Below are 23297 nucleotides of genomic sequence, written 5' to 3' on the forward strand. Positions count from 1 at the left end.
ATTAAAAACAGATTACTGCATTTGGTTGGTTCCAGTAGATATTTTTAACCACATACAGGTTAGAGTCCATCACTGAAAAGTTGTCTCTCAATTTAATTCGATTATTGAACCTTCGATTACTGAAAAATTTATCACAGAACCTGAAACAATTTTAGTTCATACATGATGAAAATGAAATCACTCAAACTACTGTAATATTTTTTATAAGCTTTAATAGTTTTCTAGTTTTTAAACGGAGGCCACAATAGTCACAATTTAAAAAAAAAAAATGCTGGAAAACTTTAATCCAAATGTTGTGAATATAGAATAAGTGTTGCCTTTTTGTCCCTGGATGAACTGAAGTTTATATTAAGAAAAATCACGTTTTGAATGACTTTAAGATGCTGAAACATGAACTTTTCACTACGGCTACACTTTATTTCACTTGTTAAAGGAAAGATCAGATTTCAGTCTGGCCCAGACAAGGTAAAAACAGAAAGAGACAATGAGGCTGGAGTCAAATTACAAGCATCTGATGCGGCATGTCAGCAGGAAAGATTTGAGGGAAATTTTGAAGAGTGGCTTTCTGTGCAAAGTTTGTCTGAAAGCTCAAACAGGTCCTCTTTAAAATGCATCCGATTGGCTTCGGTTTCACCAACGTGTGTGTGAGATTGTTGTACGATGACAGGAGGGACTTGAACCTCCACTGTGGACTCAACGGAGAGCAGAAGCTCCTTTTGTTCAGGTTGATCGCAGATATCCAGCCTGCTGTGGTAGAAAATAAAAACCTTTAAAAAAGAAAATGCTGAGGTCTTGGTGCACACAGCATTTTGAGGCAAAGTGATGAGTTTCCCCAGAATCCACCTGCTCGCTTCAGGGGTGGAGCAGCTAAAACATTGAGGACTGCTCACTGAACACAATTACTAGCCACACGTCAGATTTTACCAGCTTGTTATCAGTGAATATCAGTGAATATTTAGAATAAAACAAAAATAACATATAAAAAGACCACTTATACTGGCACATAGAGACCGTTTTGCCATGTGAAACTCTTTAAAACACTCATCCCTCCCTCTGTGACATACATACTGTGCCTTGCATTCAAATCTCTTTAAAACTTAAATACTAGTTCCTGCAGGAGACATTAAGTTCCTACTTCAGTCTTGGTGGACTCTTATTTTCTCACACTGAGGCGAGGATCAGCACCGTGAAGTGGGGGTAAAATCTGGACGTGGCTGGTAAATCCTGAAAGGTAAAATGAAGAAAGAGATTGCTGTGGAGAAACGTGGGAGGTTGCTGAGAGTTTCCTGCCTGTGTCCGCAGCGGCAGCTCCTCCTCTCCGCCGTTCTGGATCGCTGCGGCCGCCGAACGTACTCGGGGCAGGATTTAGCGCCTTGATCCAAGACAGTCTGATCCAGTCGTCTGCCAGCAGGTAATCTGATCCCTGACTGAGAGTCCGGCCCCGGGTCTTCCCAGCGGCCCTCTACCGACGGGGCTGGTGGTGGCGAGGATGGCGAGGCAAAGAGGACGAGGGGCTGGAAGGGGAGGAGGGCGAGCAGGGCGAGCAGGGCGACATGGACGCCAGGGAGGCGGTGGCCGCCGCGTCCTCCGCCTCCTCCAGCTCTCCTGCCCCGTGGAGCTCCTGGCTCACGCTGGACTGTAAGGCAGCCGGGGTCAGCCACTCTTTGGGCAGGCAGCTCTGGAGGAACGGCACGCAGGAGCTGAAGTAGGCCAGACGGTTGACCCAGCGTGGGATCTCCCTGCCGCACAGGATCTGAGGGGGGAGGGGGGGACGACGAGAGCGTTCAGTACTCAAACTTCTAAAACAAGACGCATAACAAGACGTTCCACCACCGTCTAAATGTCAAGATCAGGTGAAACATAACAGGATTGAGAATAAAATACAAACGCTGGTATTAACTGTAAAAAGAAAACAACAAAATTAGAAAGTGATGTTTTCAGGATAGATTTTAAAACGTGAAGAAACAATCGAACAAGACGATTCCAAAGTGTAAAGAGGTTCAAAATGTTGTCAAGTGTCAAGAATACAAAACAAGTTGAATTACAGTTGAAATATGTCAAGAAGAAAGTAAAAACGAAGTGAAAAATTTGGTCTTGAGCTGGAAAAAAGTGAAAGAAAAAAATCAATTTGTTAGCATTGACATTTCCTACTTCTCAGAAAAATAAAATGTCATCCAACAAGTGACTACAAGTAGGATATGAAATGGCTTTTACAGCTTTGTATGTACAGTTTTGGTCTTTTACTTCTGCAGGCTTACTCGGGGCGCCACCTTGTGGCTGAAACACAACAGAGCAGCTACAACTTGGAAAACAGCAAACTGAAAGTGCATGAAAATTAACTGTGGAGATGAAACTGCCAGAATAAAACATCAGAAATTCAGCCAGGGATTTGCTCTTGTCTAATCTTTCTGAACTAAAACTTCTCCTGCAGAACCACAACAATAAAGCATTCTACAAAATAAAACTCCAGGGCAGTGGCATCAAACAGATAAAAGTTTTAAAATATGGAGTAAAAAGAAGATTTATGGACATATTATTAATTTTCTCCGCTCGTGAAACCCTGATACAATTAATTGCTTTATAATGATTTCAGCTGAAGTTGTTGTGAGGAAACATTTGGTGCAAAAAAATATCCTCAATTACAATTATATGACTTTTAAAAGAATTTTTAAAAAAATAATAAAAAAACTTCAATTCATTTGCATGCAGCCAATTGATGATATTACATCGTAGAGGTCTCCAATAAAGACGGTGTACCGTTCCTACTGACTCCACTAGGAGGAGGAGGAGGAGGAGGAGGAGGTAGTCCATTAAAAGAAAAAAAAAAAAAAAAAAACACCACCTGGTTTTGTGTTGGACCGACATGTTAAAGTAAAACCAGAGCTATTTGAGAAATGCCGATCCACACTCGCAATCCAGGTTTTCAAAACCTCATAGAAGAACTATGCCGGGCAGACAAGGCCCCCGTTCATAGCACACATCGGGTTCGATAACTGGTAACGAAATAAAAAGAATAGCCGATGATAAAGAGAGAAGACTGGAAGAGGAAACGGAAGATAAAAGCAGCACAAAGATCTTCCACAGACCTTCAGAGACAGTTTCCTCGAATTCTATCACTTCTGAGGCCTCTTGGGAGCAACACGGAAATACTGCAGTACAGTGCGGCTTTGCAGTACAATTTATGACTCCATTTATCTAATAACTACTGTTCTTAGTTTTCTTGAATTGCGAACGCCTGAAAATGTTTTCAGTCGTTATTTGTACTTTTGGTAAAACAAAGGGGAAACTGCGGCGTTGTTATATATATATATATATATATATATATATCATCATTTAATAACGACACTTCTGATCCAATTCAGAATAGGATTTGTTGTGTATTCCAAAAAATGTCAACCCAAATAATCCAGATTTTAAAATGGTTGCCAGAAAGTTTTCTTTAAAAATTTAAGATTTGAAAATAACCACTTAAAGGATCTTCCAGTAGGTGAAGAATCACATTGTGGCTTCTTATAGAGTGAGGCCTTTAATTTAGGTCTTCAGGCAGCTTTTTGTTGATGTGATTTTAACATTAAAAAGCAAAAGGTGAGAGGACATTTGAAGAACAAAGGAATTCTTGATTATAATATCTAATAACAATTTATTCTTTTTATTTTCTTTATTGACTCTTCCTTCAATTTGATTAAGTACCAGTACCAGCCAGTCATCTATAGGCAGGTTTCCAGTCCATCGCAGGAGATGAAAAGACAAGCACAGACACTCACACATTCACATGTACAGGACATTTCGCCTCAAAAGCATGTTTTTGAACTTTGGGAATAAATCAGTGATCTAAAAAGCCTGTTGCAAGGATAACGACCATCCGTTGTGAAAGATTTGCCGAAATCTACAGTGCAAGTTGTAATGTTTCGCTGTAAAATGGAACAGCCAAATAGAATTTTAGACATATATATATATATATATATATCAACATGCTAATCTGTGTAGCTTTGATAAATAAAAGCAGCCATAAAACAAAGAGCAAAAAAAAACCCAACAACATTCAAACGCAAAATTCTTTCAAGTCTAATTTTCACTTAAATAACCATTAAAATATCCCCAGGGTCACACATGTTAAATACTCTCTCTCTGCTGAATTAATTGTTATAGTTCCTCACTTAAAGGTGTAACAACCGACTCTGCGTTGAATCATTTTCTCTTCCCTCGCCGTTTGAGTCAAGCTCTTGGTTACAGTAAACATGGGAATTGAATCTAAAGGGTCAGACTGTTTCAATGCATTCTTCTGTAATAGTTTAGATAAACTACATTAAAGGTATGCCGCTTTTCGCTCAAGCAAGGAGGTTTTTTTTGTTTTTTAAAATCAATTTCAAACAATTATGTATCGTTTTATTTTTGACATATTTCTTGTATGAGGCACAATCAAACTGCACGGCTTGTAATTAGTGGCTGTTGCTATGTGTGTGTGTGTGTGTGTGAGTGTGTGTACCAGCTGGCTCTGCATGTCGAGGCTTGCATCAGTGTTCTAATCCCCATCTCAGCGCGAGATGCTAACAGTAAGACCGCCTGCTCATTAGTCACACCAGGGTAAGCTGATTGAAACCACACTCACTCACACACACACTTCCAAGTGTTAGTGTGCCACAATCCGGTTTAATTCGAAACCAGCATAGAACAAGGCCACAGTCCATCGACTTAGAATTTCACAGACTTCGAGGTGTGTTGGCCAGTTTGACTCGTACCTCCGACAGCGCTGAGGAGAAGTGGTTGCAGTTCTTGTGCATGAGGTGGTAGGCGTTGCCTTTGTACTCCTTCCCCATCTCCTCCACGATGCGCTCCACGTCCTCCTCTGTGAAGTCCGTGCTGCCCAGGACTATGGCTTCTCTGCGGAGATGAGGAAAAAGTGGAGGAAGGCGTGCGATGGTTATTAGTCACTCTTGAAACGCCGAGAGCCTCGGCCTCTGGGAATTCCTTGTTTTCAAGCGGATCCATCTTCAGTGACACGTGCGAGCGCATTAAGAGAATTTGTGGCGTTGATGCAAGTCTCGTGAAAAGCCTGCAAAGATGAACTGATCCCACATCCATGAGAATATCCATCACTGACTCCGTCATCACTGACTGAGTTGAGTAAAGGTCTCGGCTGGTTGGGCAGATAGAAAAGCTGCATGCGAGGCATTAATCTTGGGGAGTATTTGGAAAATAAGTGCACAAACACTTGCACTTCCATGCACTTTTATTCATTCATGCACTCCGGTGCATGTAAAGGGCTCAATCAGCTGTGAATCGAACTTCGACATAGCTCTCAATGGAAAAACCTAGAAAAAAAACAACCCCTTACAGTTGACATTTAATGCTCTTGTTTTTTTTTTTTTTAAGCATTTCACAAGTAAAATTAACCATCTGGGTGTGTTATGAGTCCTTCCATGTCTGCCTTTCTAAACTTGCTTATTCTATTTTATTTATCTAAATGAAACAAGAGGCTAAATATAACATTTGGAAGTGTGATTGTTCCATGTACTTTTTTTTGGGGGCCTTTTATGTGAATGAAATCCATCAACAAATAGAATTGGTCAGCTTCAAGTTCATTTTATACATTCTGATTTTGTAGATGTTAAGTCGTTCTTTGTGAACCATTGTTTGAAAAGCTGAGGACAATATTTTACAACGGCCATTGCTTCTCTCCATGTTTCCCTCTTTTTATACGTTCCCTGCACGACTTTTTCTCCTCATCGTGAAATCAAAAGTTAAGCATGACAATTTCAGCTCAAGACAGAACTCGATTCCCCGGTGCAGGACACATGACGGAGGATCATGCACAGACATTTGTCTCAGATGATCCACGCTTACGGGTGTAGCAGGCCAGCGTGTAGACAGAAGAAAAAAAAAAAATAAAAAAAATTGTGTGTGACAGGCGGAGTCTGTGTCGAGCCACGGGGCAGATCAACTAGAGCAGAAGTAACACACGGCAGCACAGCAGCTCAGGGTACGCAGACACACAACAAACTGATTGAACAGATTGGGTGCTCCAGTTCCACTGCACTGTGGTGAGAGAAATGTCTCGCCTACACAGACAAATTGGACTTATTTTTCAAATGAAATTCAAACCACACACTGGTTATAATCCGATCCCAGCAAAAACATAAAAAAATTTTTTTTTAATGGAAATGATCAGTGTGAAGGTAGCCTAGCAGCGAGACCGCCGGAGGTAAAAATACACTATTTAACACAAGGAGACAATTTACTATGAACAGTCACATGCTTTGCAGTAGGAATCAATCGAGTTAAGACTTAAAGAGGCTTCTTTTAGTTTCTCTCCTCGCAGTAGTATAAATACCTGTCCTCACTTACACACTGTGTGAGACAAATACAGGAGGAAATTACACATGCAGGTATTAGTCCTGCCTGTGCGTCTCGGGCAAACACCAAATATCACATACTTACTTGAACTTAAAGGTCTCTCCGAGTTCAGTGGCATCACCCGGTGTGATCTCAAAGATCCCTGAGAATGGGTACGGGTGTCCGCCATAGGCAAACTCTGAACACACACACAAATGCACATCATGTAAAGAGAGTTTAGTTTTCATCAGCTCAAAAGAGAATAAGTATGATGTATTGTACTCTTGGAGAGAGCTTCATCCCAACACAGACGATCTTCTGCCGGTGGGCCATATTTACCTCGTCCATAGATCTCAATCCCTGAGTGAAAGACTCCGATGCCAAGAGAGCTGGTGAACTCATTGATCCAGTACTAAAGAGAGAGAGAGACACACAACAGAGGTACATGTTAGTATCGGCACTGTACATTCAAAGTCTAACGGACAGTATTTACAGAATACAGCTGAGTGCAGTCAGAAATCTTGAATCGCTTCAAGAGCAAAGTAAACTGAGAATTTTGTTACAAGTGTACCAACATAAAAAAAACTGAAGATTTAAACTCCTAAACAACACATTCTTTAATTCAGAGCTTTTGGATCAACTGTTTTTGCACGATTCTAGTGGCAATGTAGTGAGTAGTTTTTCAGGTTTGGGAAACAGTAGTGGTCAGTAGTCTGAAGACCGCCACATAAATGCCTTTAACTTTCCGATGAGTATAATAATGATCTATTCGCTTGGGTTTAGTTTGAGTTTATGGCTGTACAACTGCGTTGGTGCGTTTGATTGAGTGCTTCTGCTGTCTGTTTCAAGATGGCGCTGCTTTTTTGACGGTCCTGAGAAGTTTGTGTCTTCCATTGTTCAGTTCCATTGTTCAGTCATTTTACTTTCTAATAGTTTAGATTCTTTTAGAAATCATAAACGAAGTTGAAGTTGTGACCATGAGGAGTACACAAGCCAAATTCAGTCAGCAGCAACAAAATAGGAATATGATAGTGATCCTGATGTTACAAGGCTTAAACCACATTCTTTTAATCTGCATATCCAAATATCAAGACAACTACAACTGCACTCTGGGCTTCATTTGGTTCTTTTTCTGCAGAAAGTTAAAGATTTCTGTCTGAGTTTCTCTTCAAATGAAAAAAGGTTAAGAGCCCAACGCTTCACCTTCTGCCGACTTTCACACGTTTTCAAACCCATCCAAACGGTGGGGTTTTAATAGAGAGTTTTCACTGCTGCAACAATGATCAGTTCTTGGATTTTAGTGTTCATACGTTCACAAAAGCACCCGGTGAATACAATTAAAAACAGTAGTTTAATTGAAAGATTTAATGAAATGTTTTCTTTCTATGATGCAACCTTGTTAATCAGGAATATATCCACGACTGAAATCCTGCTGAAGTCCCAGTCTTACTGTCCATAAAAGCATTCTTATAGCTATATAACTCAGCAGAGCAGTCATACAATTCAGAATTCATGCATTTTATATCAGGGAAATCTGATTACGCCAGCCGTCGTGGAGAGAAATCCAGTCACAGGCAGCTACGTGGATGGTACCAGCTGTTCCCAGTGAGCCTCAGGTGTTTACAATGGGTCTCTCTGACACGTACACAAGAACAAGCGACCCACCGTGCACTCACAAACAAGATCAATAAGTAAGCTGCACTGATCTCTGACATTAATATCCATCCTCTCAGTGTCTGTGCGACAGTCTGATGCTGCAGGCCGATTGCTCAAGATGTTGCTAGGCAGAATATAAAAAAGATATTTTACTTCACCCGTTTTGGATCTGGTGCTGAATAAAAAGTCACTAAATCCAATCGAGTTCGAAGTGTTATTACTCAAGTGGCTGAAATCCCTCAACCAGACAATAGCCTTGTCAAATTGGTTATTCAAACGTAGCAGTGAAATGCAACAGAAGAAGACTTGGAGGGACACACTTTGTTGAAAAAGGGGCCCGAACACTTTTAGAAGCAGGCAAATGACAAGTTTAATACAACAGTTTCAACATTTTTACAAGTTCCAAAGACACAGAAGTGATGAAACAATATAAACAGCACATTATAGTATTGCTAAAAGGATTTGCTCAGCTGTCCAAATCATTGAATTCCAGTGTTACGATCACTTCCATGGCCACAGGTGTACAAAAATCAAGCACTTAGTGATAGGATGCCACCTGTGCAATAAGTCCACCAGAAAATTACCTCACAATCAACTGTTAACAGTACCAGAACAAAGTGGAAGCGGTTTAAGTCAACAGCAACTCAGCCACCAAGTGGTAGGTCTCGAGAAAAAAACAACCCCAGAGTGGGGTTAGCGGCTGCTGAAAGCTTCAGCATACAAAGACATTTGACAATATCAAGCTCAAACAAAGTGAACAAAGCAACGTCCATATAAACCTGGATAATCCAGTTTGACTGGCCTGCACCACGTCCTGATAGAAAACCTTTGGGATGAATGAGAGCGGAGGTCTTGTCTGTGTCAGTGTCTGACCTCGCAAATGATCCAAAATACCCATAAACCCACCCCGAAACCTTGTGGAAAGCCTTCCGGGAAGAGCTGAAGCCGTTAGAGATGCAAAGGGTGGACCGGCATCATACTAAATCATGTGGTTTAAAAATGGGATGTCCCGAGTTAATATGTGTGTGACTGTGCAAATTGAAAGACAAGCCAGAAACATTCTTCAGCTGCAGTCACATCCTCCACGATACAATATCTGTTCATTTGAATCAGCATGAATGCCAGAGGACTTCCGAGGAGCTGAGGTGGGTAAGTCATGTTGCACTACAATCACAAACATAACGGCAAGTGAGGGATAATAATTGTTGAAGAAATTGTTTCCAAATATGTAAATGTGCAGTGCCCTGTTTTTAAGATTCTTTTGCTGTAATTTCATAACCTTAAAGGAAAGACTGAGGCATAATTCTGCATGTCTGATATATGTGAAGGCAGGCCGGGAAACCATGCGCAATACTGTACAATCACAATTTGTTTGCACTAAATATTAATGCAAATTTCCTATATGTATGTATGTAGATAACTATGATATTGTTGTCCACAGCCATACAATGACATTAAAGGTCTTGAATATTTAATATTTTTGACAATATAGTGTATTTTTCATTGAAAATTATGTAGAAAAAAACATTTATACAGAGCTGATAGGACATTTATATTACTTTTTGAAAATAAATAAATCACATAAGTAGATTATTCAACAAGTTTAACCCTTTTATTCTATCATTGCTGACAGGATTTGGCAGGTATACTTCTCATAACCATAATCCCAGAAAACCACACCCAGCATATACTCGTTACTACAGAGGCCCTCCCAGGACTTATTAATATGGCCATCCAATCAGGATTCACCATCACAGCATACGAACAAAATAACAAAAACTAAACCCACACAGTGATGTTAAGGAAATCCCACACCATACAAAGCAAAGGGCGGGGTGCACCTTCGACATTCACACCGGCGGCCGGTTTAAAAGGCACCGATTCACCAGCTCGAGTCTTTCGGAGTCTTCGTCTTGCCGTCAGGTGACAGTGTTTGACATCGCACCACTGTGCAGCCCACAGGGTTTTTCCATCTATATCCACGGATTTCTCAGATCCGGAGACTCACTGCGGTCTGTTTCTGCAACAGCCGCTTCTCTGATAAACTGTGAACGCTTCGTTCTGTGGGCTTTAACACTGTGGAAACGGGCTTTTCTTGAACGCCGCTCACTGTTTGAGGCTTTCGGTCCATCCTGTCCTCAAAACTTAAACTGCTAAATAAACCACCCGCCAAACGCAACACAAAGTTTGGTATATTCGAAGAGAATAAATCTGCGATATAATGTAGAATAAATGCCTGGCTGCTTTTTTTTTCTCCACAGCAGAAACAATGAAAGATAGGCCAGTTTTTGTGTTCCTCCTCCTCCTCCTCCTACTCAGTGAAGGGATCTCATCTTAGCTCTCGCTACGTCAAAGCTTGTTAAAACCTGCAGAGCTCAAATAACAACACAAGTGTTTCAGATTCTATGGACAATCTGATGACGTAAATTAAAAAGAATAAAACAACAACACTGAGCGGTTTTTGTTTAGTTTCTCAGCTTTGATTTAGTTTGCTCTATTCTGAGCGTGTAAATCGGAAAAGACTCCTGTCTCACTGTAAATGTCCTGAGAGCTGATTCACAGCGGTCGCGCATTATTCCTGGAACAAGTCAAAACAAAAGGAAATGTTACAAAACTATTTCACATCCTGCTGCCAAACCGATGCAACTAAAGTGGGCACAGCTACATCGAACCTCATAGATCAGTATAGAATGTATTTATACCATTTTTGGAACTGCGAGTGGGCATCCAGGTTAAACTTTGACATGTACAAGAAACATGAGGAAAAAAAAACTAAAAGTAAAGATGAAAACATCTCAAAGGGACTCTGGAAATGTAATGCAAAAGAATATTTTGTTGATATTTCATTTATCAATCTGTCATCATCTCAAAGGTTATGCACTAAATATTGACTGACAGCACTCACACTGTGCAAGAGTTCTAATCAATATTTTGCTGCATCACACTCCACAAGCAGAAGTTTCAGCTGGATCCAGGAAGATCCACGTTTCCTCGCGAGCGTGACGTTAAAGAAGAAATGGAATCCTGCGAGCCGCACGTCCCTGAATGCACCACAGCAGCATCCACAGCGTGACTCCGCAGCCAACACAGAGTAACACAATCTGCTCGGCCGAGGATCTGGCTACGCTACGCTGTCAGCCCCGATATCCTGACACATTTTCTCACACTCGCAGATAAAGCAAGCACGGTGCGCTGGCAGGAAGGCAGACAGGTGGTGTGCAGATAATGCTGCCTCATTAGAGCAGCGTAGTAAAGCACTTAGAGCTGCCCAGGAAATCCACTTAGTGGAGATGGGATTGGGACGGTGGGGAGGAACTGACCGTATGAAAAGTAAAAAGAAAGCACAGGAGGCAGCGTCTCCTCTTGTGTCACGTCACAGTATTGATCCTGAAATGGAAAGGGTTTTTTTTAGGCGGATTGAAAGGAGCAGCTACAGAGCAAGCAGATTCACACGCCACTTAAAATGCCACCGTGTTGGAGAGTGCCACACTGCGCGGGTGTGCGAACACCAGAGACAGTCAGCAGAGGTGTTTGACACCACAGTCTCGACTTCTGTCGTGATCTGATCCTCACAGCCTCCCGATTTCCTTCCTTGCGAACAGCCAGTCATTTAACCACTTACTCAGCTGGCAAATTAATTTAAGGCTTTGAAAGTACGATGTTCTAAAACTCAACCTCCTTGTTGACTCATAAAGCTTTAGAAGTGCTGCTCAAGGAAATCGAGAACTTCAGTGCAAAACATGTGTGAAGTGGGCCACAAAACTGAAGTCTAAACTGAATGTGAAACAGTGGCTGCATGTTTTAGATGTTATCCCCGCTCCAACACGTCTGATCAGAATCAGAAGCGGATTTACTGCCAGGTATAGTTTTCACAATACGAGGAATTTGTTCTGGTGGGATTGGAGTAAAACTGCAAAGAGACCTAAAGCATGCAAGACTGTCTCCATGATCCAACATAAATCCTGGTGGCCACAATCCTACATGGTTTAGATGTGTCCCTGATTGTAATGAGCTCCTTATCAGAGGCTTTCTGTAGATATATTGCTGATAAGGATGACTAGACTCGGGGGGTTTTGGAGCAGGAAGACATTGAAAATATGCAGGGCCGAAGCTCCAATCTCTGCTGTTGCGTTCCATCGTGACATGTTTATTCGATTTAGCTGGAAACCATGTAAAACATGTGGGACAGTGGCCCTTTAAGACCAGGATTGGAAACCATGCTCCCTTGTTTTAATCTCCCCTCACTTGTCTGAAGACATGAACGGTGCAAAGGACGCAGCCATTGTTTTAAACCTTTGTTACAGAAAAAAAGAAAAATCATTTCAAAACTGAAAATGATCCTCAACAGTCCTGTCAGCATGTAGTAGATATCAGGCTGGTAATAAAAGCACATCTTTATGCAAAGTATTCATCTTTAAAATGAGTGTAAAACAAGTACATTACTTGCCTCCTTGAGAGTTCACTATGATGTAAAAATGTATAACTTGTACTTTCTTGCACTATAAGGAATATTTTCAAACCTAAATGTTGTTTATTCCCATGCATGAAACAAACTTTAAAAACACAATAGGAACAAATTTCTGATTAAAAATGTTTGTATATTCTTCTCTGTTAAGAGGCAGATTGTGCTAATTCTGATGGTCACTTCATTGGTGATCTTCATGATCTTCTGTGTTTCGCCTTTTTTTCCTGGAGGTCAGTTTGCGTTTCAACTCAATGGGTCTCTCTCATATGTACACTCTCTATTACAGTGCTTCAGCTCTGAGCAGTCCCTTTTAAAAAGCACTACAATGGATGACTAGATCACAGTCGGTTTACAGCAGCAAACAAGCCAGAAACTTGTTCCCACAGCAGCAGACACACACAAAAGAAAAAAGAAAGAAAGAAAAAAAAAAAAACTATTCCAAACATCAAAAACATGCACGGGTGTGTGAGCTGATCTGCATGCACAAGCACAGACTTTTAAATTCCTTAAAAGATGTGAAACAGACACATTGCTCCTGCCTCTCCAGAAATAAAAGTTTTGTGTTGAGACACAATGAAGGCCTGCAGCCGTTCACATGAATGGAGGTGAGATTAAGATAAGAGCTCTTAAGACTTTACAGAGAAGAAACTAATGTGGACAGACAGTCAAGTGACAAACACGGAGGAAGTGAAAGAAAGGGGCAGCAGAAGGGGAAGGAAATGCGAGGTTGTGACCATCAGAAGTGAGAAAGTCAGCAAGAAAAGTTAAGAAATGAAACATTAAAATGGCTCCTAATATTGTCTGAATGCACAAAGGAGTATAACGATCCCCAAACTCTGCAGGGGATTTAAAGCCCATCACAAGTGTAATGTCTCTGCCACAGCTAATCCATATCAATCAATGATTCATCAACTGATCACCCCCCCCCCCCCCCCCCCCCCCCCCCCCCCCCTTTGTCTGAGTCACCCCAGCCTGGTGACAACACAGTGAGTCAAATTCAACCTCAGCTTCATTCTGGAACAATGAGCAGCACACGACCAGTCCTTAGCAGGAGACAAAGTCAGGATACTTTCACCTCCACTCTTCCAGTTCAGCTGCAGACGTGTTCCCATCTTGATATGGAAATCCAATATTGACACAACACAACACAAGATCATTAAGTATGGAGCAGAGTAAGTTAATCTAGGTTTCAAGTTCAACTTTCAACATTGCTTCCACCGACCACACTTACAAATGTCTTTTTAGTTAGTTTTGTCAAGGGAAACTTCCAGGAAAGCAAACCTACATTTATATTGTCAATATAGCCATATAGTAGATGTGTAAAGTCATCTTTTAGGCCAGTTTCAAATATGGCAATACAGTGAAGACGAACTCTGGAAGATATAATCGAAGCAACAGATAGTTTACGGTGTGCATTAGATTAAATAAAGATTGTTATTCTGGTCTTAGACAACTTAACTTTGACATTGTTCCTGGATATATTATTTATTTCCAAAGCAATTTAAGTGTATAGTGATTAATTCTTTATTTCTTATACAAATCTCGATTTTAAATGAAACTACGTTTTAAGCCTTCTCTTTAGATTTGCGAGACTGTATTATCTGATATTATAACAATCAATATGGATATTATAGGGGAACCATCTGAGCGTTTGGTTGAGTTTTTTTGATAAGCTGTGGAGAAACAGGTGAAGCTCTTTTGCATTAATAATATATCCAGAAAAGAAAAAAACGGTATAAGCTCCTGAGAAAAATGTGTTGAAAGATATTATTCCCATGCCTGAAAAAACCTGGCAAATCGTTAAAACCACCTTTTCGTAACGGGGTGTCGTCCACTTGGATTTTTTGGCAATGATCATTGCATGACTATTGTAGTTTTTTCTTTCTAATGTGTGGCTTTATAAAGCCATTTGCGTGATCTGCCGATTGCGTTTCGCAAATCATGGATCCGTAATTTGCGCAAAGATCCGTCGATCCGCCTATTTAAGGATCCATATCGCGCCCATCTCCCGGACACTTTCATGTGAACGTACCATATCGTAGACATTTAGGATGATCGGCTCGTTTGCCATCCCTGGCATCAGGATTTCCCCCCTCCTCCAAGTCCCTTCTTATCAGCGGGTCTCCCTCCTCCGCGCTCCCCGGTCAGCAGGCTCCTTCCCCGGGCAGAAGGCTCCTTCCACCGGAGCGGAGATTCAAACTCTCTCTCTCTCCAAAAATAGACCTCCGGCGGCGGGGCACTTTCACGACAGGCGATCAGCTTGATGATTCAATCTCACAACCGGGGGTTACAATAAATAAATAAATAATTAAACCATCATGGTTGTCCTTCCAAACATCTGCCGGGCTTTGTCCGAATCCTCCCCCGACGGAGCGGCTCGTGGAGACGGACTGAACCCGCTCCTGCTGCTACCGAGGTCGGAGAGAAAAACAGTGACTTCACCGGGGGGATTCCGGTCTTCCAGGGGGCGCAGTCGCTCGGAAAAAACTCGAGTTCATCTTACCGGAGGGAATTCTTGGCGAAATGACGTAACGGTGAGATTATAAAGCGTGATTTCCTAGGCAAAACTGATGATTTGGTGGCTAGCAGCAGAGAAGCGGCTCCGAGCAGGATGCGACTGTCTGGGGGAGAGTGGACAGAGAGCATCATGGGTAATGTAGTCCACCGCTCTGGCTAAAACAACACTGCCAACAGTTACAGCATCAAAGGGTACAACAGTGACAAAAATGTCCAAAACAATGAAACTTTATAAAAACAGACAGGTGGTAGTAAGACGTTAATAAAGAGGCAAAATATTATTTAAAAAAAAAAGAAGCCATATATATAAAGCTATTCAAATAGAATACAGGAAAAAATTGTTAAGAATTTCCATTAAGGCATTCATAACAACTAAAGTAAAAACTTTAACGACATATAGGCTGTCAAATAAGTAAAATCCATTGTTGAGTGAAAAGCTTGAGCAAATATTCAAGTTTTAAGGCCTGCTTTAAAAGAAGTGAATGTCAGCTGCCCTCAGGTGTTAAAGTTTGTTGTGAGCAGTGCAGGAATTAAAAGCTACTTCACATTGTTTCTTCTGAGTCTGAAACACTTAAGTAAACTTCTTCCTGAGGACCTCAGGAGTCTGGATGTTTTATATTATAGAATATTTTAGATGTATTTATGCCCATAAAGTGCAAAATGAGCACACACTGACACGAATCGCTACACTTGCCTTCAGGCCTTGTTCATAAAAATTTAGCTTTTTTGTCTTTCTGGGAAAGTTGAGTTTTTCAAACATACCTTTGAAATGGTTCAACCATCGTCTCATCAAAAACTAATGTTTTACAAAGATATGTTTTAAAAACCAACTTGCCTGAAAAGAAAAAAAGCCCTAACTTTTGACAAAATTCCTTAAGACACAGAACAAGGAAGCGGGAGTGGGGTTAAAAAAATAACATGATAACAAACTGACCAAACACAATTAAAATACAAATCCTAACACAAAATCAACACAGAAAGGTAAAATGGTCACAAGCATGAAATGGCCTTTAAGAAAAAAAAACAATTGACAACAAAAAGTCAAAAGCCTACAAACCTAAATAACAATCAAGGAACACAATAATGTGCAAATGACCACAACAAAGTGAAACAGCAACAAAGGATAGAAACCTAAAACCCACAGGAGCAACAGAACTAGAAAGAGATAAAGGACTGACAAAGAGATGCAAAACATGCTTGGAATTCAAAAGAGGTTAAACAATTTAGCAACCAGGTTGTTTACATTCCCCCTTGGTTAATATTTGAGTTTTCCTTCCAGGAAACATACAAATATGGTGGGAAGCACACAACTGCGCTGCACACATGTAATGCACACACGGACAACTGTTAATCCGTCACAATAAGTTTAGTAGTTTGACAGTAGTTTCATGAAGTCTCAGAAGGAGATCATCTCTAAAGTATGTTTTCTTCAGCTGTACTAGAAAAAAAACTAACTAATTTTATATGTAAAATAAAAGGACACCAGTAAAAATGTTCTTTCAAAATAACAGGCATGGATTAGCATCGGCACATTATGAGAAAACAATACCTGAATGAATGTGGCCAGAAACTTCAAACCTTATGGTCACTTGTATCATTGAGTTGCTTTATTGGACACACACATTGACACACACAAGACATGCACAGGTATTTAATCTGTTTTTTTTGTTTGTTTTACTGTCCCACAGATGTGAACAATCACAATCCTTTCACAGTAAGAAATAAGTTCCCGTTCCGTGCTAGCTGCTGTCTTGCAGCATCTCCATCAGCAACTCCTGGTTTGAAAACTCCTGCAGTGAAGAGTTCATGTCCTCCAGCAGCTCCTCCCCGAGAAGGAAGCTTTTCACGTTGTGCACAGTCATGCTGATCCGGTGGTCTGTTATACGGTCCTGTGGAAAATTGTAAGTCCGGATCTTCTCTGATCTGCCCCTGGTTCCAATCTGTGGGAGGAGAGGAAGCATTCTTTGAGTATGATGGTGATCATTTTTGGCCTCTGTTTAAAAAAAAATAGAAGAAAGAAAAAAAATCTGCTTTCATGAAAAGAATGAAATACAGCCAGTCTGAGCCTGTCCAGTGTTGTAAATCCAGTATATTGGATTGAATAGGAAACACAATAACATAGCTGACGCTCTTAAACATTACTCTGAAAAATTACATCGCAACACAGACTGAAACTCGGCTTGACTGTATGCAAAGTGGTTACTACATTTACTAACCCACTAAAGTGACGTTACTTAAATTTCCAATACTGCACTTTTAACGTTGTGGCTGCCCCCTGTATGCCACACCTGTATTTTGCGCTGGTTGTAGCGTCGGCTGGTCTCCTCCTCCAGCCTCATGCTGTACAGCTTTGCTCTCAGAGCCTTCATTGCTTTCTCCCGGTTCTTCAGCTGAGATCGCTCCTGCTGGCACTCCGCAACTACGCCTGACAAACACACACAGGACAAGTTTATAAACGCTTCGCACGGGCTCATCTTCATTTCATAAAAACTCAGAGCCAAGTAAACATTAATAACTTTGCCCATCTTATACACACTCAGTACCTTGTAACTAAGACGACACCTCAAACATTTCCTTTGTTGTTGAACGTTTCCATGATTTCTCTCAGTTTTGTGATACATAAGTTTGAACAACTGTTATTTAACTCTTAAGCAATCCGTAAATGCTGTTTTAAAAGAAAGCTGATAAAAAGGGATATACTGTAAAGAGACTTAAAGTTATAAATCCCACACACACATAACTTCATTCTTTGTTTTTATTGAGTTCAATAACCCCTTTTTCCTCACACATGTCCGATGTGCTTCTCTTATTACCGTATAAACCATCCGGAGAGCTCATGTCATGTGGAACGGGTCTGCTCATCTTCCACAGAGTTAAAAATAACTCCAGAAAGGAGGCATTCAGGTCTTATGAGCCAGATATGTGACACGAACCAGTAGAAAACCCATAATTCCGCTCCATTAAGAATTACTGCCTTTTCCCCCCATGAGTTTCAATTTTAATGTATGATCATTTAATATATTTAGTTTAAGGACATGTTAATCTTATATTTTACATCACTATTTTTTTTAAGCTATAGAGATGTCAAAATATTATTTTATTGTTCTTTTTTTCCCCCCCAATGGCAAATCAAAAACAGTGAGTTAGTACAGTGTGGACTGGCAAATGCATTTTTTTTTTAAGTTTTACCAGTTGGAAGATGGACTATTCTGACGGCGCTGTCTGTGGTGTTGACGTGTTGCCCTCCGGCTCCACTCGCTCTCTTGGTTTCTATCCTCAGGTCCTTTGTGTTTATTGTAAAAGAGACCTGATAAAAGACACAAATAATTTTTTGTTTATGACAGAAAAAAATTAAATACTTAATTGGAATCAAAAAAACAGTTTATACATTAAAAAATGTAATTATAATTTCCCACTTAAACCCAAAAATAAATCATTAAGAATCTGTTTCAAAATGATTTCAAAACATAGTATGCTGTCTATGTTTGTTAACACCATTTCCCACCTCAGTGGGTTGAGGCAACACGGCCACAGTCATGGTGCTGGTGTGCATGCGTCCCTGTTTTTCGGTCTTGGGAACCCTCTGAACTCGATGGACTCCACCCTCAAACTTCATCCTCTTGTAGCTCTCCGGGCCGCTGATGCTGGCAGACGCATGACGCAGTCCCCCTGGTTAGAAACGGACAAGACAACAACAATATTCAGACTCACAGACTATTGATTTTTGACGTGGGCAGTGATGTACAAGGCAAATTGTTACTACAATTTAAAATATTTAAGCTTTCCCTTTTGTTATAATTGGTTTGCATCCATAGTCTAAAAGTATTCAAGTAGTAAATGTTAGTTAAACTTACAGGAAGATGGAACCAGCTTTTTATTTGCAGTTACCAGTTCACTAAATGACAGATTACCATTAACAAGACGGGAATTAAAGAAAGAAATATATGGAGTTTGTTTTCATGTTTGAGGTAAAATGGGCATTTAATGTGACGCTAATCAAAGCTTTTTTTTTTTGTCTTTTACATTTTTATGTTGAAAACACATGAAATTGCCTGGTTATGCCATCAGTTGAGGGTACAAATGTAGCAATGTAGAGACTCCCCCTAGTGTTTGATGTCTGTCACTGTAACATTGGCTGTAAAGTTATAAAGAAAATTCATCAGTACAGCTGAAACACTACGACACCCAATAATTAATATTCTTAAAACAAAACACTGACATGACAAATTCATTTGGACTTATTCTGACACTGTGTTGCAGTTAATAAGCAACACAGCAAAATGCAAATGGGCCGGCTTTACTTTTTATTAACTCCCATTATTTCAGATTTGTTTCAAGTTTCACTAAAGTAAAGACTGTGTATAAAACACTGAAGGTACAAACTAAGTCAGCTTGCGTTTTAGTTTTTGATTCATAAAGTTTTCAAAAGGGGTCTTACCCAGCACAAAGTCAAAATGACAAAATGCTTCAATGGTACAAGATATCGTAGCTTGTTGATAGTTGTGTATATCTATATATTTTTTTCTTTTCTTTTTAATTAAATTTTTTTTTTTTCTCACTATATCTCAAGAAATCACGTGAGATCTTTAACATTTTATGGGACGGAGTCTTACTGTTATTTTACATTGTTAGTTTCATTCACCCATTCATGTATGCACTCACTCACCAGTGGTTATATGTAGATTTTACAGAAATCTTAATTTTTTTTGGTAGACATTATGAAATGGAAGGGTGATTTTAGTCAGTTTGACCACTCTTTCCATCAGAGTTTTGCTTATATGTGTTTATAAATGGCATATAATGACGTTAAACAACTGTTCATGGTGGAAATTGCTGAGTATTACATATTTATATGTATTACCATTCTCATCAAATACTCAGTGGAGACCAAAAGAGAGCTAATGAGTGAGGTGTGTGGATAATTGTCTGTGTAACATGAACCTTTGATTGGGTCATTATCATAAATCAACTGACCTATCTCACTGGTCATGCGCTCCAATATGTCGAAGGACCATCCGTGGTGCTGAGCAAAGCCTTGGTACATGTCAAACACCTTCAGAGGAGAGGAGACCACAGAAGCTTTTGAGTCCACTGAAGACATTGTGTTAATTATTTTTTTTTTGTACAAGAACTTATTGTCACACCTTGACATTTGTTCTACATCATTTTGTCCTTATCAATAAAGGAAATAAGAAAATAACAGCATTCCTACATTTTTTTTCTTTCTGTTATGCAAGAAAAACACTTTTGTAAATTCCAAATATGTTAGTCTTTCTTCTATTAAGGAAAAGATTTACTTAGCACAAAAACATAGGTCAGAATTTCTATGCGATGGCGCTTCCAGACCTCGGCAGTGAAAAGCATCGCCTCCTGACCCCCGACGCCGGCCGTCACCTCCAGAACAAGGTCACTCAGATCAGCCTCCTCCTCTGGTATCAACAGATGCAGGATCTTATTGGTGGATACAGATATTGTGTCAGTTCTATTGAAACTGTTCTATTTTGGAAGTTTGCGGTGTTGTGTCTTCTCACACAAGTGAAGGCTGCTGTTCTACCTTTTGCCTAAGATCTTCAATGTCTTGTGAACAGCTTTCTTTCTCAAGTGCTGCCAGTTCTCGCAGGGCCGGGTCTTCATCTAAAAACAAGAAGGGCAGTGAATCATAGATGTGCATAATGCTGGTAATGTCGAGTCAGTCCCATCAAATCTATGCATTCCCATCTTCTCCACTCACCTTTCAGGAGTGTCTCTGTCTCAGCCAGCTCTTGCTGCTTGGCGTCCAGCTCTCTGACGCTCTGGATGAGCGGAGCCAGAACAGACACCTTGGTCCTCTTGGCCCTCAGATCGTCCTCACTGCACTGTTCCTCCATCACACTGCCGCTGACCGCTTGCAAACATTCACTGTACTCCGTCTCCACCTTTTTCAGGTACTCCTGTAGAGACTTTTTGGCAAAGATCTCCTCCACTGACAGCAGCTTGACCATCAACGGTGGACTTGTGTGAAGAGCTCTTTGGGCTTTACTATGTCCACAAAAGCCTGTGGTCCTGCAAATAACTTTATATTGTTTTGGGATATTAGGGATCCACTGACCTAAGAGGATCTCCTGTCCTCTCTGAAGAAGGTGTCCAACCCTTCTGGAAGCCATGATTGTATGAGCAGATGTCATGCAGAGTAAATTCTGCTAAATTTCATTCAAAATCTTCATTCAAATTTTCCCCATCTCATTGGAAATGCAATGCTTCCAGCTGCTGATGATATAAACATGTGTTAGTCAGAGGCGTCATATCTGAATTAGAAGCATATTTAACACCACAAGCAAACTTTTACTACATCCAAACTCAAATCTTTCATGGAAAGACATATCTTTAAGCATGTGCTGCCTTTGTGAGGCACAAAAAGTCCAAAAATGACAATAACAAAAGTACACTGTTATCCCGTGTTTCTAAAATCAAAAACTTCCCCTTTGTTTATAACACTATAACACTGCGAGTAAATAAAACGCTGAATATCTCCATGAGGCTAGTGTCATTTCAAAATCAGTATGTACGTTTAAATCTGCGACATGTGTCATTAGTGAGGCTAAAAACACAGAATCCAGCGATGTGTCTGATAATGTTTTGAAAGAAGATTTGGATTCTCTCCCACCTTGCAGCAGGACGCAGACATCTTGAATTTCTTCTTCCTTCTTCTTCCACTTCTCGTTGGTTGTTTTGTGCTTTAGCGCCACCTGCTGGTCTGGAGGATCACACGTGATATAGGGCCAGAAAAAAAAAAGAAGAAAATTCCTAGTACTCTTACAATTCTGTTTTGATGAGTCTGTGTGTACTCTCAGAAATCCAGGTGGAGCTCAAAAACTCTAAATTTGATTTATTTCGTCTCTAGAAAATCTGCATGATCCACCCAGTCACATGTATTCCCAAATCAGCACACTTCATTGAGCTATTTCATCAGTTAAATTTTTTTAATCCCCATTCGTTTGTACTACTAAACAGCTATGGCAATGAGTAAACAACTCATGAAGACTAATTAGACATCCCTTAGAGACAACCTGTAAAGAAAGGATTTATTTGATTGATTATTCCAGCTGCCAATACAATACAACTTGACTACTGTGGTGAAAATCAAACGTAAAGGGATATCTTAATCAAACAGATCTCCCAGGGCTTTGCATTTCAGGTGAAACTCGTGTTCCTTAAACCAAGATAAGATAGCAACAGGTTTTGGGGGATCTATTTAGATATGATAATTACCACATGTATCCCAAATTCAGCACACGTCACTGATCTTTTTCATCAGTTCAAATGTTTTCTAATCTCCTTTATTTCTACTAATATACAGCTGTGGGTACGAGGAAACAACTCATGATGCCAAACTATGCATCCCCCAGTTTTCTGCAGTCTGGTTTCAGTGAGATAGCCACACATTCCAGGCCTGGGTGTGAACTCAACTATCATTGTCTGTTTGGGTCTCTTTTGTAAAACAGCTTGGTTCCTAAAAAAAAAAAAAAGTTCTTTTAATTATTTTTTTTTAAAGAAAGGCAAATTGGCCTCTTTTGAAAAGATGTATCTTCTGACAGCAGCTTCTGATTTTAAGCACAAGATGCAATTAAATTTAATTTCTTCCTAAATGAGTCAATGCCGAGTGTAAATACTATATATTGGTTTCTTTTTCCCCCCAATTCATTGAACATCTACTTAAAAATTACAATGAAACAAAAACCTCTATTATAAACACTGGCTTTTTATGTCACTTATTTGTGAATTTTCTTGGATGATTACACAAATGTTGCTTTTTTCCCTTTATTTGATTATAAACGACATATAATTCACTGGGCCAGCTTTTTGAAGTAACATATTAAAAATGTAGCAAATTTTTAAATTTGATATTGCACTTGAAAGTACTTCTTCGCCTACTATGTGAGACTCTGACACAAATGGCTCATATTTCCTCACAGTGCCAAACGCGTAATCTAAATGAGTATGAACTCCATTAGAAATATTGACATTTAAAGTGTCAACTCAGACTTTTTAAACGCTCACAAAGACTACATGTATGATGCCAAAAGATTTATTATATTGTAGCCTGATCTTTGAATCGGCTCAGCCTATTTAGCGTCACAGACATAATTTTGTGAGATAGAGCCTCATTTGTTTTAACTTTAATGTGAAATACCTTCTTTTTCATTTCCTGTCGGACGTAAACCTCTGAGCATGACGTACCCTGCGTGGTGACATCACGGGGCTTAAACTCCACTCCTATTGGTTAATGTTTTAAAGGGCTGGACGTGTGTTTCGCTCTCATTGGTTAATATATTTCGCGCACGGATTT

At 40.0% G+C, this 23297-nt stretch overlaps 2 protein-coding genes across 3 annotated transcripts; both read right to left on the reverse strand.

The window, feature by feature from the left end:
- Nucleotides 1-203: 203 nt before the first annotated feature.
- On the reverse strand, nt 204-15087 carry desi2 (desumoylating isopeptidase 2). The gene is made up of 5 exons (XM_080482184.1): nt 14487-15087; nt 6673-6745; nt 6439-6532; nt 4740-4881; nt 204-1753 (listed from the first exon to the last, which is right to left on the reverse strand). Exons 1-5 carry the CDS (start codon nt 14532-14534, stop codon nt 1463-1465), a joined length of 648 nt encoding a protein of 215 aa, XP_080338310.1. The 5' UTR covers nt 14535-15087; the 3' UTR covers nt 204-1462.
- Nucleotides 15088-15872: 785 nt separating this feature from the next.
- mtrf1l (mitochondrial translational release factor 1-like) lies at nt 15873-21676 on the reverse strand. Of its 2 annotated transcripts, XM_080481154.1 has the most exons (9): nt 21615-21676; nt 20703-21217; nt 20526-20605; nt 20318-20422; nt 19946-20024; nt 18477-18640; nt 18161-18278; nt 17260-17396; nt 15873-16911 (listed from the first exon to the last, which is right to left on the reverse strand). In XM_080481154.1, exons 2-9 carry the CDS (start codon nt 21133-21135, stop codon nt 16711-16713), a joined length of 1317 nt encoding a protein of 438 aa, XP_080337280.1. In that variant the 5' UTR covers nt 21136-21217; nt 21615-21676; the 3' UTR covers nt 15873-16710. The 2 variants fall into 2 exon arrangements, with proteins under 2 accessions (XP_080337280.1, XP_080337281.1); XM_080481155.1 differs by having other exon boundaries at nt 16556-16911; nt 20703-21665.
- Between the last annotated feature and the right edge of the window lie 1621 nt (nt 21677-23297).

Source organism: Lipophrys pholis (assembly GCF_963383615.2).
Source record: "Lipophrys pholis genome assembly, chromosome: 15".
NCBI classification, from domain to species: Eukaryota; Metazoa; Chordata; class Actinopteri; order Blenniiformes; family Blenniidae; genus Lipophrys; species Lipophrys pholis.